Genomic DNA, 13,091 nt, shown 5'->3' on the forward strand with positions numbered 1-13,091 from the left:
TGCTGAAAAATGAAATCTTCATCTCCATAAAGCTTTTCAGCAGATGGAAGCATAAAGTGCTCCAAAATCTGAAAGTTAGCTGCATTGACCCTGGCCTTGATAAAACACAGTGGACCAACACCAGCAGCTGACATGGCACCCCAGACCATCACTGACTGTGGGCATTTGACACTGGACTTCAGGCATTTTGGCATTTCCTTCTCCCCAGTCTTCCTCCAGACTCTGGMKCCTTGATTTCTGAATGACATGCAAAATTKGCTTTCATCTGAAAAAAGTACTTTGGACCACTGAGCAACARTCCAGTGCTGCTTCTCTGTAGCCCAGGTCAGGTGCAYCTGCTGCTCTTTCTGTTTCAAAAGTGGCTTGACCTGAGGAATWAGGCACCTGTAGCCCATTTCCTGCCCACGCCTGTGCACGGTGGCTCTGGAAGTTTGTACTCCAGACTCAGTCCACTGCTTCCGCAGGTCCCCCAACGTCTGGAATCGGTCCTTCTCCACAATCTTCCTCAGGGTCCGGTCACCTCTTCTCGTTGTGCAGCGTTTTCTGCCACACWTTTTCCTTCCCACAGACTTCCCACTGAGGTGCCTTGATACAGCACTCTGGGAACAGCCTATTBKTTCAGAAATGTCTTTCTGTGTCTTACCCTCTTGCTTGAGGGTGTCAATGATGGCCTACTGGACAGCAGTCAGGTCAGCAGTCTGCATGATTGTGGTTTTGAGTAATGAACCAGACTGGGAGTTTTTAAAAGCCTCAGGAATCTTTTGCAGGTGTTTAGAGTTAATTCATTGATTCAGGTGATTAGGTTAATAAGTCATTTAGAGAACGTTTTCATGATATGCTAATTTTTTGAGATAGGGATTTTTGGTTTTTCTTTACTTTTTTGCCAAAATCATCAATATTAAAACAATAAAAGGCTTGAACTACTTCAGTTGGTGTGCAATGAATCTAAAACATATGAAAGTTTAATGTTTATCAGTACACTACAGAAAATAATGAACTTTATCACAATATGCTAATTTTTTGAGAAGGACCTGTAGATTGACTTAAAAGTAAAAATTTGTAAAATTAAAACATTGAAATAAAACACAAATAGGATTTTTAATTTGCCAAAGAAAGGCTATAAATTAAGGCCCAACTGCAGACAAATTATCAGAAAATACAAAGAAATGGCAGAATTTGTATCTTACAGAATAACAACCATTTTGGAAATAAATATGTTGCACCTTTTGAAAACAGAGTAATACAAATTGTATATAATAAATGTCAATGTCTTTCTTCCATGTTATGTGGTTGAGAGTTAAAAGAAAAACAAACTGTCAGAAACCTCAGTTTACATTACAAAGATAGCTAATTGTTTAATATTAAGATAGTTGTTACATAAGCAACATTTTAATTCACAAAATTTTTAGAGACTTTTTTGTTTTATTTGAGTACAATATACTATTTAATCTTTTTTTATTTTCTGAAATAAAAACGATTATACAGCAAATCAAATCTCGCGATATTTTTCGATCTCGCGACATTTTACWACAAGCAATATGGCGGCGCCCTCTCGTAGAGAAGTCTAGCGAGGAGGAAAGAAACGTGAGTTTATAACACAGTTTATGTATCTAGACCGTCGTATTTTTGTCGTCACATCGTCTCAGAGAGACTTTTACGGAGAAAGATGGGATTCGAGCGTCTTCTGTGCGGAGCTCTGGAGCGATACTCCGGTCRGTTTCGACTCGGTAACATTCAGCAGAAAGTTCGACTCTTCGCGTCCAAGTCGACCAGCAGCGTGTCCACCCGGCTCTTTGGCGGTTCTGGACTGTTCTCCTGGGTATTTGCCAACCCAGGCCGCCAGGTGCTTGCACCCCGCCGCAGTTTCTGCACCTCCACCCTGGCCTCCAAGGACGTCACCCTGTTCGAGCACGACAAAACCCGCTTCTTCCGGCTTCTGTCGGCCTTCTGTGGAGGACAGTTTATCTTCTGGACGTATATGTCTCACTTCGCTTACACCGGGCTCAAAGACACGGGCGGAACTAAAGGGAAAGCTAGAGCTCTCACCACCACGGGACTGGCCGGGATATGGAGCTTCGAGATGAACTTGGGCTCAAACGCCTGGAGATACGGCTTCACCCTGGGATGCCTGGTTATAGGTGCGGGGATAGTCGGGCTTGGACTTCTGTTTTGCCGGCGATCTGTCAATAAGGTGGTCCTACATAAGGGTGGGAGGATGGTGACAGTCTGCACACAATCCCCTCTGGGTCCAGGCCGAGGCAGGACCATGACTGTCCCTCTGTCCCAGGTGGCTTGTCACGCCCACAGAGAAGAATCTCCCTCCTTCATCCCTCTCAAAATCAAAGGATACAGATTGTACTTTCTTCTGGACAAAGAAGGGATCATTAACAACACCAGGCTGTTTGATGTCACCGTGGGAGCATACAGGGCATTTTAATATGTTGTTAAAGAGCTGGGAAAAACTGTTATAGGCTCTGCTCTTCCTCAAACTGAGCTTTGGTTGTTTTTCTTCAGGCAAATAAAATATCTGAACTCAAATTTGGGCTCATTTGAAATTGCATCAAACACGGCTGAGGTGCTGACATCTGCTGCACAATCTAGGAATGTTGATAAATTTTTAATCCTACACCAATATTAAATCTGACAGCTGATTCCAAAAAAACATTTCAAACCATACAAAAAAACACCAAAATCCTGTGATTATCTCAAGCATGAGGGAAGTTATTGACGTTTGTTTAGGTGAAATCAGCTCATGTTTTCTTCCTGCAGTTCACAGCAGAACCAATGGGGGTCTTTGTGACCATTTCACCTTGCTCTTTTCTATTTTTGCTCATAACTTCCTTAGTGTTCAAGATAATCGCCATGAAATTTTAGGAAAAGATTCACATTCTGGTTTTTAGACATCCTAAAAAACTTAATAAATAGCCAATTCAAAAGAAGCAGAAAAGGTATAAAATACAATTACAAGGCAAACTACAGCATCAAATCAACTTAATTGTCTTAGAAAGTAAGGAAATTAAAACAATTTAAAAACCATGTGGACATCTGTTTTGTAAACAAGGCTGCTCAACCAATGACGGCGTGTTAAATGCGTCAAATGACGAAGACGAGCATCAAAACACTTTGCAACAAGCGCTATTCCGCACTTAAAAAAACATACTTTGATGTTTCAAATCATCAAATTTTGAACAAGGACAGATAAAGTAACATTCTTCATGGCAGCTTATCTATTTAAGGGGTCACTAAAAAAACTCGGGTGATTTACTTTGGTTTAAACCAGACCCTGTCCTTCACTTGACTTCGTACAAGGGTCTGGACTTGATGCATAGAGAATCGATTTCTTGCAGGAGGCGTGGCCTATGAGTGTGTTGTCGTTGTGAAGGAGGCTAAGCTAAGAAGCTAACCGGAAATCGCGTGTGCTGTAAACAACCCAACTGAGAGGAGAAAAGTTCCGCGCTAAACGAGACGACTGTAAATGAGAGCTGAAGGTTTTGTCAGACAAATTTATTTTAATTTAGAAGCCTTATCAACACGGACTGGCTTCATTCACTTCCTCCACTGCCGTATGCTAAAATAACTAGCAGACACTGCGCAGAACATCGATGTCATTCAAAAACTCCACCTTCTGTTCTCTGATTGGCCCAGGTAAAATAAACTACAAGCAGACGCTGCGCAGAAAATTGACGTTCTGCTCTCTGATTGGCCCGGCTAAAAATCTGCCAGCGAAATCCATCTCAATGGGAGAAGTCCCAGACGAAGCAGTGAAGGGAAACAAGAATTGAGCAGAGCTGCGTAGGAAGGCAAGGGCCAGGCTAACTTTGATCCTCTTTTCAAAAAACTGTCTCTTCAAAACGCATCAAGAAAAATTAAAAACTCAAAGATGAGGCTGTAGCTAACTACCCGACATCAGTGCGCTTTGTTGAAACTCGTAGAAATAACAAAGCAGGAGGAAATTATAAGCAAATGCACCGAGCAGCCTTGCAAAATCTGGTCACAGCAGTTTGGAAAGAAAATGGCAGCAGCTGCTGAMGAAATGTCAACATCCCTAAACAATCCATCAAAATGTGTCCAGTAATCCATATCTTGGTCACAAACACATAAAAACATAGTTTGCCTTTAATCGGGTGAATGTTAACTTGATTAAACATACTGTGATCTGCTCCATGAGAACAGCGTTGGTGGCCTCAGTTTCATGCAGGAGGCTGTTCATGTGCTCCATGCTGCGAGTGGCTGTGCTCAGCTTTTCAGATAGCTCCTCTTTGGTTGGCTCCACTGTCCACACAAAAGGCTCTGGAGATGCAACCAAAGCCACATGCTAGTTTAAAAACCTGCCTTGGTTAAATAACGTGTTTTAAATGACAGTAAACGCTGTTACTTATACTATTAAAAAAACATTTTTATTCTCAAACAATGTTCTGATTAAAATCACTGTAATATTGCAGTTTGCTTGTGTTCAAAAATGGTATACTGTTCATTCTGCTCAGGTTTCAATAAACTCAAATGATTATAAATGCACCTGTTGCTTCAAACACACCTTGTTTGGGGTCTGGAGCCGTGAGAAGCTGCTCCAGAGAGGGCAGGGGTGTAAGAGCTGGGGAGGAWTTCTCCGTCTCCGTGGTCTCCATACCCTCTCCCTCCTCCCTGGCCATGGACTGAAGGTCGTTGAAAGCCACTACTCCCAACCCTGTTTGGTTCTGATCAGTGTTCCTGCGCTGAAGGTCTGAGGCCAGGGGCTTACGACTGGACTGGACCAGTACAGAGTCTGAGTTTAAAAAAAGAAGAAAGGAATTACCTTAAAATTTGCATTACATTTAGAAAAAAATACATTTTGTGGTCTAGCAGTAATAGCTATATGAAGTTTGGCCAGTAGAGGGCCTCAGAACAATAAATTTGGCACTATTACGGGAACATTTCAAAACAAAGCTTATTTAAAAGAATATATACACTATTTTGTATTCAGCTCTTGAAATAATGGACACCTTTCTTTTTAAATTAAAAGATGTGAGAAGTGGAATGTTTACAAAAACTGAAAAAAAAAGAATATTAATTTACAGAAAAATTAAGATCCCAAAATCTGGATAAATCACTCTTTTAGCTTTAAAGTCTTAAAGGATTTGATCTATGTTTATGTGCCACTTCAAGGTCAACGACTAAATTAAAATGAGAATGACAAACACAAATCAGTGTCACTGTTGAAGCCAGCAGTTTTATGACCCTTCTGTCTAACAGGGCCGGCACACAGATGCTAAATCAGCCTGAAATTTAGCTGCAAATAATTTAAATACAGTGGTGAAAAGAGGCAAAAACAACCTTAAAGATGTGGATATTGCCCCCCCTCCACACCCACAGAACAGGCTGATCCAGGCATCCATGTGTGAACCACTAATGACGAGTCCCTCCAGATGCCACAGGGAGTCGTTCGCCTCATGGTGAGGCGGGGACGTGGCTGAGGAGCCCTGCCAACACCTGGCCATGCTGACGTGACAGAGAAAAAAAAAAACACGCTCGCCTTTTCTTGGTCATTACTGTGTGTTTTTTGCTGTTTGACTCTGGAGGGCAGCTGTGTGGGAGGTGATGAATGAGCTCTCAGAGCTGCTTCACTCATAAACACACACATATCCCCTCCCTGGTTTACTTTCCGTCTCCCATCATTCCTCTCAATGAGTGGAACAGCAAAGACGATACATCACTGTAAACTACTTGATGCTCTGAAGGACCTCTTTATAGGATTCTCTTTGAAGTTACTGCTGTCTGTTAAGCTTTGTACCACTTTCTGTATCATTTTAGTTTATTTAGACCCCAGACAGCTACAGGTCTRCAGCTGGTATGTTACCTAGGCCTGCTGATGCTTACTGTTTTGGCTCTGCAGGTTGAAGAGTTGCTCCTCGACTCGGGTCAGTTGTCCTTGCAGGGTCTCCACGGTGGCTCGGTGGTCGTCCTGCAGCTTCCTCAGCTGCTCCCTGTAGGTCTGCCGCTGGGCCTCGACCTGGGAAGACAGATCCGTCTGGGTCTGCGACAGGTCGGACCGCAGGGCCACGTTCTCCGACTGCAGTGACAAAAGCCTGGAGGCGGAGACGAGAGTGAATGAAAAAGTTTACAAGCTGCTTAATATAACAATCTGTTATCCACAGCATTCATCTCATACTTAAACTCGCCAAATAACAGAAAATTAAAAGCAACAGAGAGACATATGGGAAGACTGAAAACAAATGTCAATAAAAGAGTAGCAAAATAAAATTAAGACTAGACGGAATAAAAAAAAAATAATAATAATAAAAACACCTCTCCCGCAGCTCTGCCTCTTTGGCCACATTTTCCTGAAGGATTTTGTTGTGTCTCTCCAGCAGAGTGTCGTGTTCAGTCTGGAGCTGCTGCAGTTCTGCTGTGCTGCTCTGAAGGCTCTGCTGACTCTCTGTCAGCCTGATTCTCAGCTGTTCAACCTGAGACGACAACTGCTGCCTGAAGAACACATCACATGTTCTCATTACGTTTAGACAATACTCCGATTTGTTGTTACACATCCATTAWGAATTTATGTTGGGTATTTTGAGAGTAACCCCTAGTTTACACTAGAGGCGGTTCCGCTTCGTTCTGCTGCGGTGCAAAGCACAGAGGTCCGAGAAATGTGTAGAAAATACCGCGATAAATCCAGTGATAAATGTGTAAGTCAGAGCAAAATAATTAATTCTGTGGAAGACGGACTCCAAACAAAGTTGAAACTGCATCGCTGTCGTCTTTTTGAAACTTCTGATTTCAAAATAAACATGTGCTGCAAGCTACATGTTGCCATCTGCTTCCCAGGCAGAACAATACATTTGGACAGCATTTGTGTATAATTATATCCATATATTAATAATATAGCTGGGATTTCCATAAAGTTAGTCTGCCTTTGGTGAATTATTTTGAAAAGTTTTGCTGGAGTCAATCTACAAAGATCATGTCACACCATCACGTAAAGGAAGGAACACAACATCCGTGACATAATCTTTGTAGATTGACTCCAACAAAAATAGGATCAAATCTAATTTTGGCAAATCGTCGTCCACTCACCGACACTGTGCTCTCTTTGATTATAATGGTTTTGTACTTGCTGCGGAGGTTGGACCGGACTGGATCGAAGCGGAACCGCATTTAGTAAATTAGGGGTAAGTAGTGACACCTCTGTTCAACATTTGGTAGTACCCCAGATGTCAATTATCCTGACGCACACAGTGGGCACATTTCTATAATCTGCAACTTACGTGCATTAAACAGTCATGTTCTCTTATTGCAACACCTCTTTACTTCAGTGTTGCTCTCACCTCTCCAGTCTGCCGGAATCGGACTCACTCTGGGCACTGGTTTTGTTCTTCTGCTGTTTGAGGACGTTGTGCACGCGCACCTTGTAACTCTCAAACTCGCTTGTTGTCGCCACAAGCTCAGCCTGGAAATAACAAACACACAGAGCAGAGGTGAGCAATAAATGCCACAGCATCGARTCTTACTGTAGTTGTGATGTCATCAATTTGCACACTGATCTGTACAGAACTCAGTTAAAAACACTAGGTTCAACCTGCTAATACAGAAGGTAATTAATTGCAGGTAATAGTTTCAGTCTATCTTGCTTAAATCAAGATCTCACTRTCCCTTTAATCTATTTTCAACTTTCAGTTTTTCTTGAATTGATCGTCATACAAGCAGGCTATTAGCATCTGTCACCTCGAGCACTTGGAACATGAAAAATGCCCTTTTGGAAATACTGTTGATGTAAAGATTTGAGAGTTAATTAAAAATAATTGAGAGATAAATAATGAAAATAGTCATTACTTGCAGCACCATTTATCAATCCTGCCTCGTGAGTATGAGACGATACTTTCAGGAAAATGCCTCATTTAGCTTCAGCACCACAAAGGTTACTGCTTGTGTTATTTTGTGAAGCAGTCCACCGTTATTATTCCTTCCCAGAAAAGATGTTGGAGAGAATATTTATATTTAAACGTAAAAATAAAGTACCTTCGCCGTGTCTCTTTCCTGCTGCAGATTATGGATACGTTGCTGCAGGGAGCTGCTGGTTCTTTGCTGCTGCTCCAGCGCAGACTTCAGCTGCTCCTGCAGACGGTGGCGCTCGGCGGTCAGGTCACACACCTCAATCTAAACACAAACACATCGATATCCGTGAGCAAAAACTTAATATGTTCTGTATTTTAATTAAGAGTAAAAGCAGCGAGGGGTTTATTTATGGAAAGTTCTGTTTGCTACCTTAGAGCTTTCGAGCTGCTGTTGGATAGCCTCCAATTCTCCTTTCAGAGATGCCTGCACCATCAGCAGGGAGCTTTCCTGCATGTGTAAACACACACACACACACATATGAAAGAGTGTCAGCACAGACAAATGGTCAACTCTTCTCAATATCTTCAAGGCCTTCCTCACAGTCGTGTACACATGACTGCATAACAATATTTACATTCATAAGGCAGCAATGTTACACAGTAATAAGGAATCCTTTGGGATGCACACACACGCACACACAGACCTGTTTCTTTGCATCCGCCAAGTCTTTCTTGGTCTTCACCAGCAGCTGTTTCATCTTCATGGTTTTTTCTCCCTCCTGGTCCAGCTGGGACTTCAAAGCCTCTGGAGACACACATAATATCAGACATGTGCACACAAGCGGCAAGGCAGATTCTACACKAAGAGATTCAGCAATATTTATACAGTCATCTGTCATTTTGATGCCGCTACACAACCTGATTGATAGAACAGTGAAAATTCTAAATATATGTGTCCAAACAGAACAGGTTTGTGAACGTGATAGGAAGTACATTATTAGGAATCTGTGAAAACAAACTYGTAGTTCTAAACCCTTCAATAAATTTATTAAATGGTGTAGTCATGCTCAGATGATACATTTTTTTGTGTGGAAAAAAAAGTAAGAGTAAACGTACACTGCTACTGAAATGATGATTTATTAATCTGGGGGAAGAAAAACAAACAATACAACCCAAAGACGCAATTCGTACCGATTTCCTCCCTGAGCGTCTCCTGCTTCTGGGTGAGGGTGCCAATCTGTGCTTTTAACTCCTCCTCATACTGGTCTTTCTCAGTGAGTTTGCCATTTAGTTCTTTCACCAGGCGTTCATAGTCGGCCATCTCCATGTCCAGCAGGGAGTTCTGCTGGGCCTCCTAGTGGCACACATATTAAASCAAGACAGTGAGGAGGTGTAGATAAGATAAAAACTCCCTGTAAATTGGGAAAATTAAAGCAAAGTGTGGCTAATAATCAAAATATTCACAAAACAGAAAAAAATACTTGATTATTTATGTCAAATGTTTAAAAGTCAAGCAAAATAGATTTTTTTAAGCTTTATGTCATGTTATAATGYCACTCCCTCATCAGTTTTGCTTCGACTCATTCATGTTTGAGARATCCTTGAATCTCCTGTGGTAGCCATGTGGAGCTGCTGGTACAAAGCTCCWCCCTGGAGMTCAGTCTGCAGCCGAGCTCCCGCCCCACAGAGCACCCCTMCCCGAAGCATTGTTGTGAAAACGTGCTGAAGTGGGAATGTCAGAAATGGTTGAAGGTTCTTAAAGAGACAGAGGCCAATTTCAAGGCTATGATGCAAAGTCAAACTTATTTTTGATATATACAGCATTTTCATAACAACTGTAATATTGTTCCTTAATTATGGTATAGAATTGAACTTTSCTTAGAAAAGACCGAATACCACCCCATTTAAAGAAGTTTAACTGAGACTTGATCCCATTAATGGGGGATATTTAAGTGTCTATTTGCCAAAAATAAAAATAAAATTAAAATAGGTCCTCTAGACCAGTGCTTCCCAAAGTTGGGGTAGGGACCCAAAGTGGGGTCCTGAAAAATCAAGGTGGGGTCCTGAAAAGATTTTTGGAATTAATTACATTTTTGCCTTAGTTGTTACAAAGGAGTGAGGTTAGTGTATTTAAAATGGATAAATGTAGTATAAAAATATTATTACTATTAATATTAACTATTGTTTAGTTGACCTGATACAAATGTTTATCATCCAAAAATAGCTGGGGGCACAGGTCTCTGCTAATTTTATTTTGTGGGTCAAAAGCTGARAAGTTTGGGAACCACTGCTCTAGATGAGTTCTTCTTTATACATAATCTGAAAGCATAATCTACAAATAATGTACATGATATTTCTGTTACGGCAGATAAATACTCACCCACTTATAGGAAATACATGATTAKGCCTGTATGGTCACATGTTTGACTAAACGGTCAAACATGTGAAGCAGAAGATTAAAAACATGACTGAAAAACAAACTGGTAGCAAAACACAGCACACTACACACACCATAAGTGCCCAGTACTCAAATATTACTTTCTGTGACCGTTRYCACAAAAATAAATAGCACATCTTGTACCATTATTTAAAGAAAAGCCCAGAAGAATCAGCCTTAAAGTTTCTGTTTCTCTGGATGAATTAGTAAAGTGGACACAAGACAAAGCCGAACCTGCGGGCATCATTCGTGTACACTGCTGTAATATGTAGGTCTCCACTAATGGAAAAGTAACAGCAGCTCCTTTTCTGTGGGTTAAAGCTGCTCTCTGTTTCTCTGTGAGGTGCCACCGTAGCTCCAGGCCGGCCATCACCAGCTCAGCCTCTTGACTGGATAAGCCCTCTGAGACACACTGCAGTCTGAGAAGCACTCAAGTGTTTGGGTACCTTGCGAAGCTGCTCCAGCTCTTGAGCGCTCTGCTGAGACTGCTGCTGCTGCTTGCGGAGCTGTGCCGTTAGCTCCTCCACCTCCTTCGTGGCAGACAACAATTCCTTTTGAGGCAAGAAAGTGTTTCTAGTTCTGTTCGCTTCAATGACATGAAATAAATAAGTGCACATATGAGAGGTTTACATTTAAAATGTCTACCTTAAGCTTTTGTTCCTTCATTGATCTCTCCACCAGAAGGTCTTTGTCCAGATTTGCTAGCTGTTTCTGCATRTCCTGGTTCTTGGCCTCCAGCTGCCTCAGCGTGCTCCTCGTGGTTTCCAAAGCAGCCAGCAGGTTTTCTTTCTCACTGCTCAGWGTTTCCGTCTGAAGTGACAAGAAATGCACTTCTTTAATTTCTGTCAGATTAATTTAAACCTCAGACAGAAACACGCTGGATGTAATTAAATCAATGAAATGATACAATCAAATGTTATTTAAAAAATGATTTTTTTATTTTTATTTCTTTCTTTAGCATGGTTTTCTGTAGCAAATGTGCTTGTGGACCAAACCAGCTCAAAACACACGTGACACTTCTGAAAATCATCCATGCGAATCTGACAGCAACGGGCTCTGTGGGTTTTCTCTAGACAGAACAGTCGAACGGCATCGGGCGGCAGCTCTCTCCAATCAGCTGTCAGCCGAACACCGACTGCACGGTGGATAAGCGGAGACGATGTACACTCTAAGATCCCTAACTAGCTAAACCCCTCGAGAACCAAGAGCACTTATGAGAATAAAACTGCGTCTCAGAAAACGCACTCGCACACAACAGATGGAGGTTATACCCTGCTCCATTTACTCGCCTGTTCTCTCACTGGAAAGAGACAGTTATGAGCTTTGGTGAAAGGAGTGTATATATAAAAACAATTTCTCCCTTGCTCACCCAGTCACATCTGATGGGCTATTCGTGGGCGCCCGCCTGCCAGATTTATCTGGGTAAAGTGTCGCTGGCTAGAATGACTCCTTGTAAATCACATGGAAACTGAGTTATGCTATAGGCATTGCTGGATAAAGTCTCGCTGCTTAGATTTACTGGATGCTGAGAGCATTTTGTCTGTTGGCTCGCTGTAATGTGTGTGTGATTGAGTGTGTATCCCAGTTACCTGTGTGACAGCACTGCTGAGTCGTTTGGTCAGCTCAGCAATCTGTCTCTCCGCCACCTCCACCTTCTCTCGCTCCTTATCCAGTTGCTCGGTTTGCTTGTCGTAATCTATCTGCAGATTCTAAACACACACGCACACACAGAGGCAAATCTTCAGTATTCATTTCTGGAGGTCGCTTGAACAGCTCTCTGAAGGCAAACACGATGCCTCTCAGACATCAGCTGCCTTTACCTTTGGGACAAAGCTCCCATTAGACACAACAGACTGGTTTCCTCTTTAGTGGAGACAGTTTTAAAGCACGACACAATCTGGGGGCAGTTTATAGAGCCCAACGGGAGTAATATCACGATTTTAACGAGTGCCTACCTCCACTTGCCAATTAGCAACAAACTGTGTATGAAATGCATCAAATAAATTAAGCATTTAATCAAATATGTCAGTTTTATTTTACATTAATTCACATTGTGCTTTTACATCTGGATTAAAGTTAAGCTTTCCATCTGATATACCAGATTATACTCATAAGGTGCCTTGTTGCAGAAGGAACAGGTACAAGAACTCCTTTGTGCCATTTTCCATCAAACTCCTAAACCAGAGGAAGAATAAATGAACTCACCAGTGCAGATCACATTTTAGCCTTTTTAGTTATTATAATAAATGCTTGATACAAAAGAGGATTAGGGCTGCTGGAAAAAAAAAAACAGAATTCTGACTTTGGCTAAGCTTTTCACAGATAACGGAAAGACAAACTGCTTAGGGGTTTCCTGATGCACAGCTCATAGATAAACTAAATTTTAACTTTGTGTCAATTCTCTGGTTTTCTACACTGTATGTGGCCTTTTTGCACAGAATTTTGGGATGAAAGTGAGATTTTTTTTCCCGGTGCCCTAATCCTCTTTCATCTCATGTTGTGTGATATGTGTTGTTTTTTGTACAGGAGGCACCTGACAGATTACGTTAATCAAATTTCTATTTCTATTGACAATAAATTTTTTATCTTATTTATTTGTTAATAAGCTCTTTTCAAACATCTACAAATGAAAAATACAACAGTTTACAGTTAGTTTACTGTACTGCACTGTGCACTGACATGTCAGCATTAATTACATTTAATAGCACTTCACATTATTTTCATTATTTATTTCTATCACTTAAGTTCTGAATAATCTAGAGTTACTACACATTTTCAGTATTTAAATTCTATGCTTTTTCATGACCAAAGGAGGACAATTTAAAGATATACAGATTGTAATATAT

The 13,091-nt window shown here is 41.3% G+C and overlaps 2 protein-coding genes across 3 annotated transcripts in view; one reads left to right on the forward strand and one right to left on the reverse strand.

Annotated features, from left to right (window-relative positions):
* Positions 1 to 13,091, reverse strand: part of gcc2 (GRIP and coiled-coil domain containing 2) — a 23,308-nt gene that overhangs the window by 3,009 nt on the left and 7,208 nt on the right. For both annotated transcript variants that reach the window (XM_014011489.1, XM_014011490.1), the window contains exons 11-22: positions 11,835 to 11,954; positions 10,891 to 11,055; positions 10,692 to 10,796; positions 9,000 to 9,162; positions 8,513 to 8,613; positions 8,239 to 8,316; positions 7,993 to 8,130; positions 7,302 to 7,423; positions 6,283 to 6,459; positions 5,854 to 6,062; positions 4,535 to 4,762; positions 4,151 to 4,290 (exon numbers count right to left, since the gene is read on the reverse strand). In XM_014011489.1, coding sequence (XP_013866943.1) covers positions 4,151 to 4,290; positions 4,535 to 4,762; positions 5,854 to 6,062; positions 6,283 to 6,459; positions 7,302 to 7,423; positions 7,993 to 8,130; positions 8,239 to 8,316; positions 8,513 to 8,613; positions 9,000 to 9,162; positions 10,692 to 10,796; positions 10,891 to 11,055; positions 11,835 to 11,954 — 1,746 coding nt within the window. The remainder of the gene's footprint in view (positions 1 to 4,150; positions 4,291 to 4,534; positions 4,763 to 5,853; positions 6,063 to 6,282; positions 6,460 to 7,301; positions 7,424 to 7,992; positions 8,131 to 8,238; positions 8,317 to 8,512; positions 8,614 to 8,999; positions 9,163 to 10,691; positions 10,797 to 10,890; positions 11,056 to 11,834; positions 11,955 to 13,091) is intronic.
* On the forward strand, positions 1,506 to 2,538 carry tmem223 (transmembrane protein 223). The gene has a single exon (XM_014011491.1). It carries the CDS (start codon positions 1,667 to 1,669, stop codon positions 2,435 to 2,437), a length of 771 nt encoding a protein of 256 aa, XP_013866945.1. The 5' UTR covers positions 1,506 to 1,666; the 3' UTR covers positions 2,438 to 2,538.

This window comes from Austrofundulus limnaeus, unplaced genomic scaffold (assembly GCF_001266775.1).
Source record: "Austrofundulus limnaeus strain Quisiro unplaced genomic scaffold, Austrofundulus_limnaeus-1.0 Scaffold81, whole genome shotgun sequence".
NCBI classification, from domain to species: Eukaryota; Metazoa; Chordata; class Actinopteri; order Cyprinodontiformes; family Rivulidae; genus Austrofundulus; species Austrofundulus limnaeus.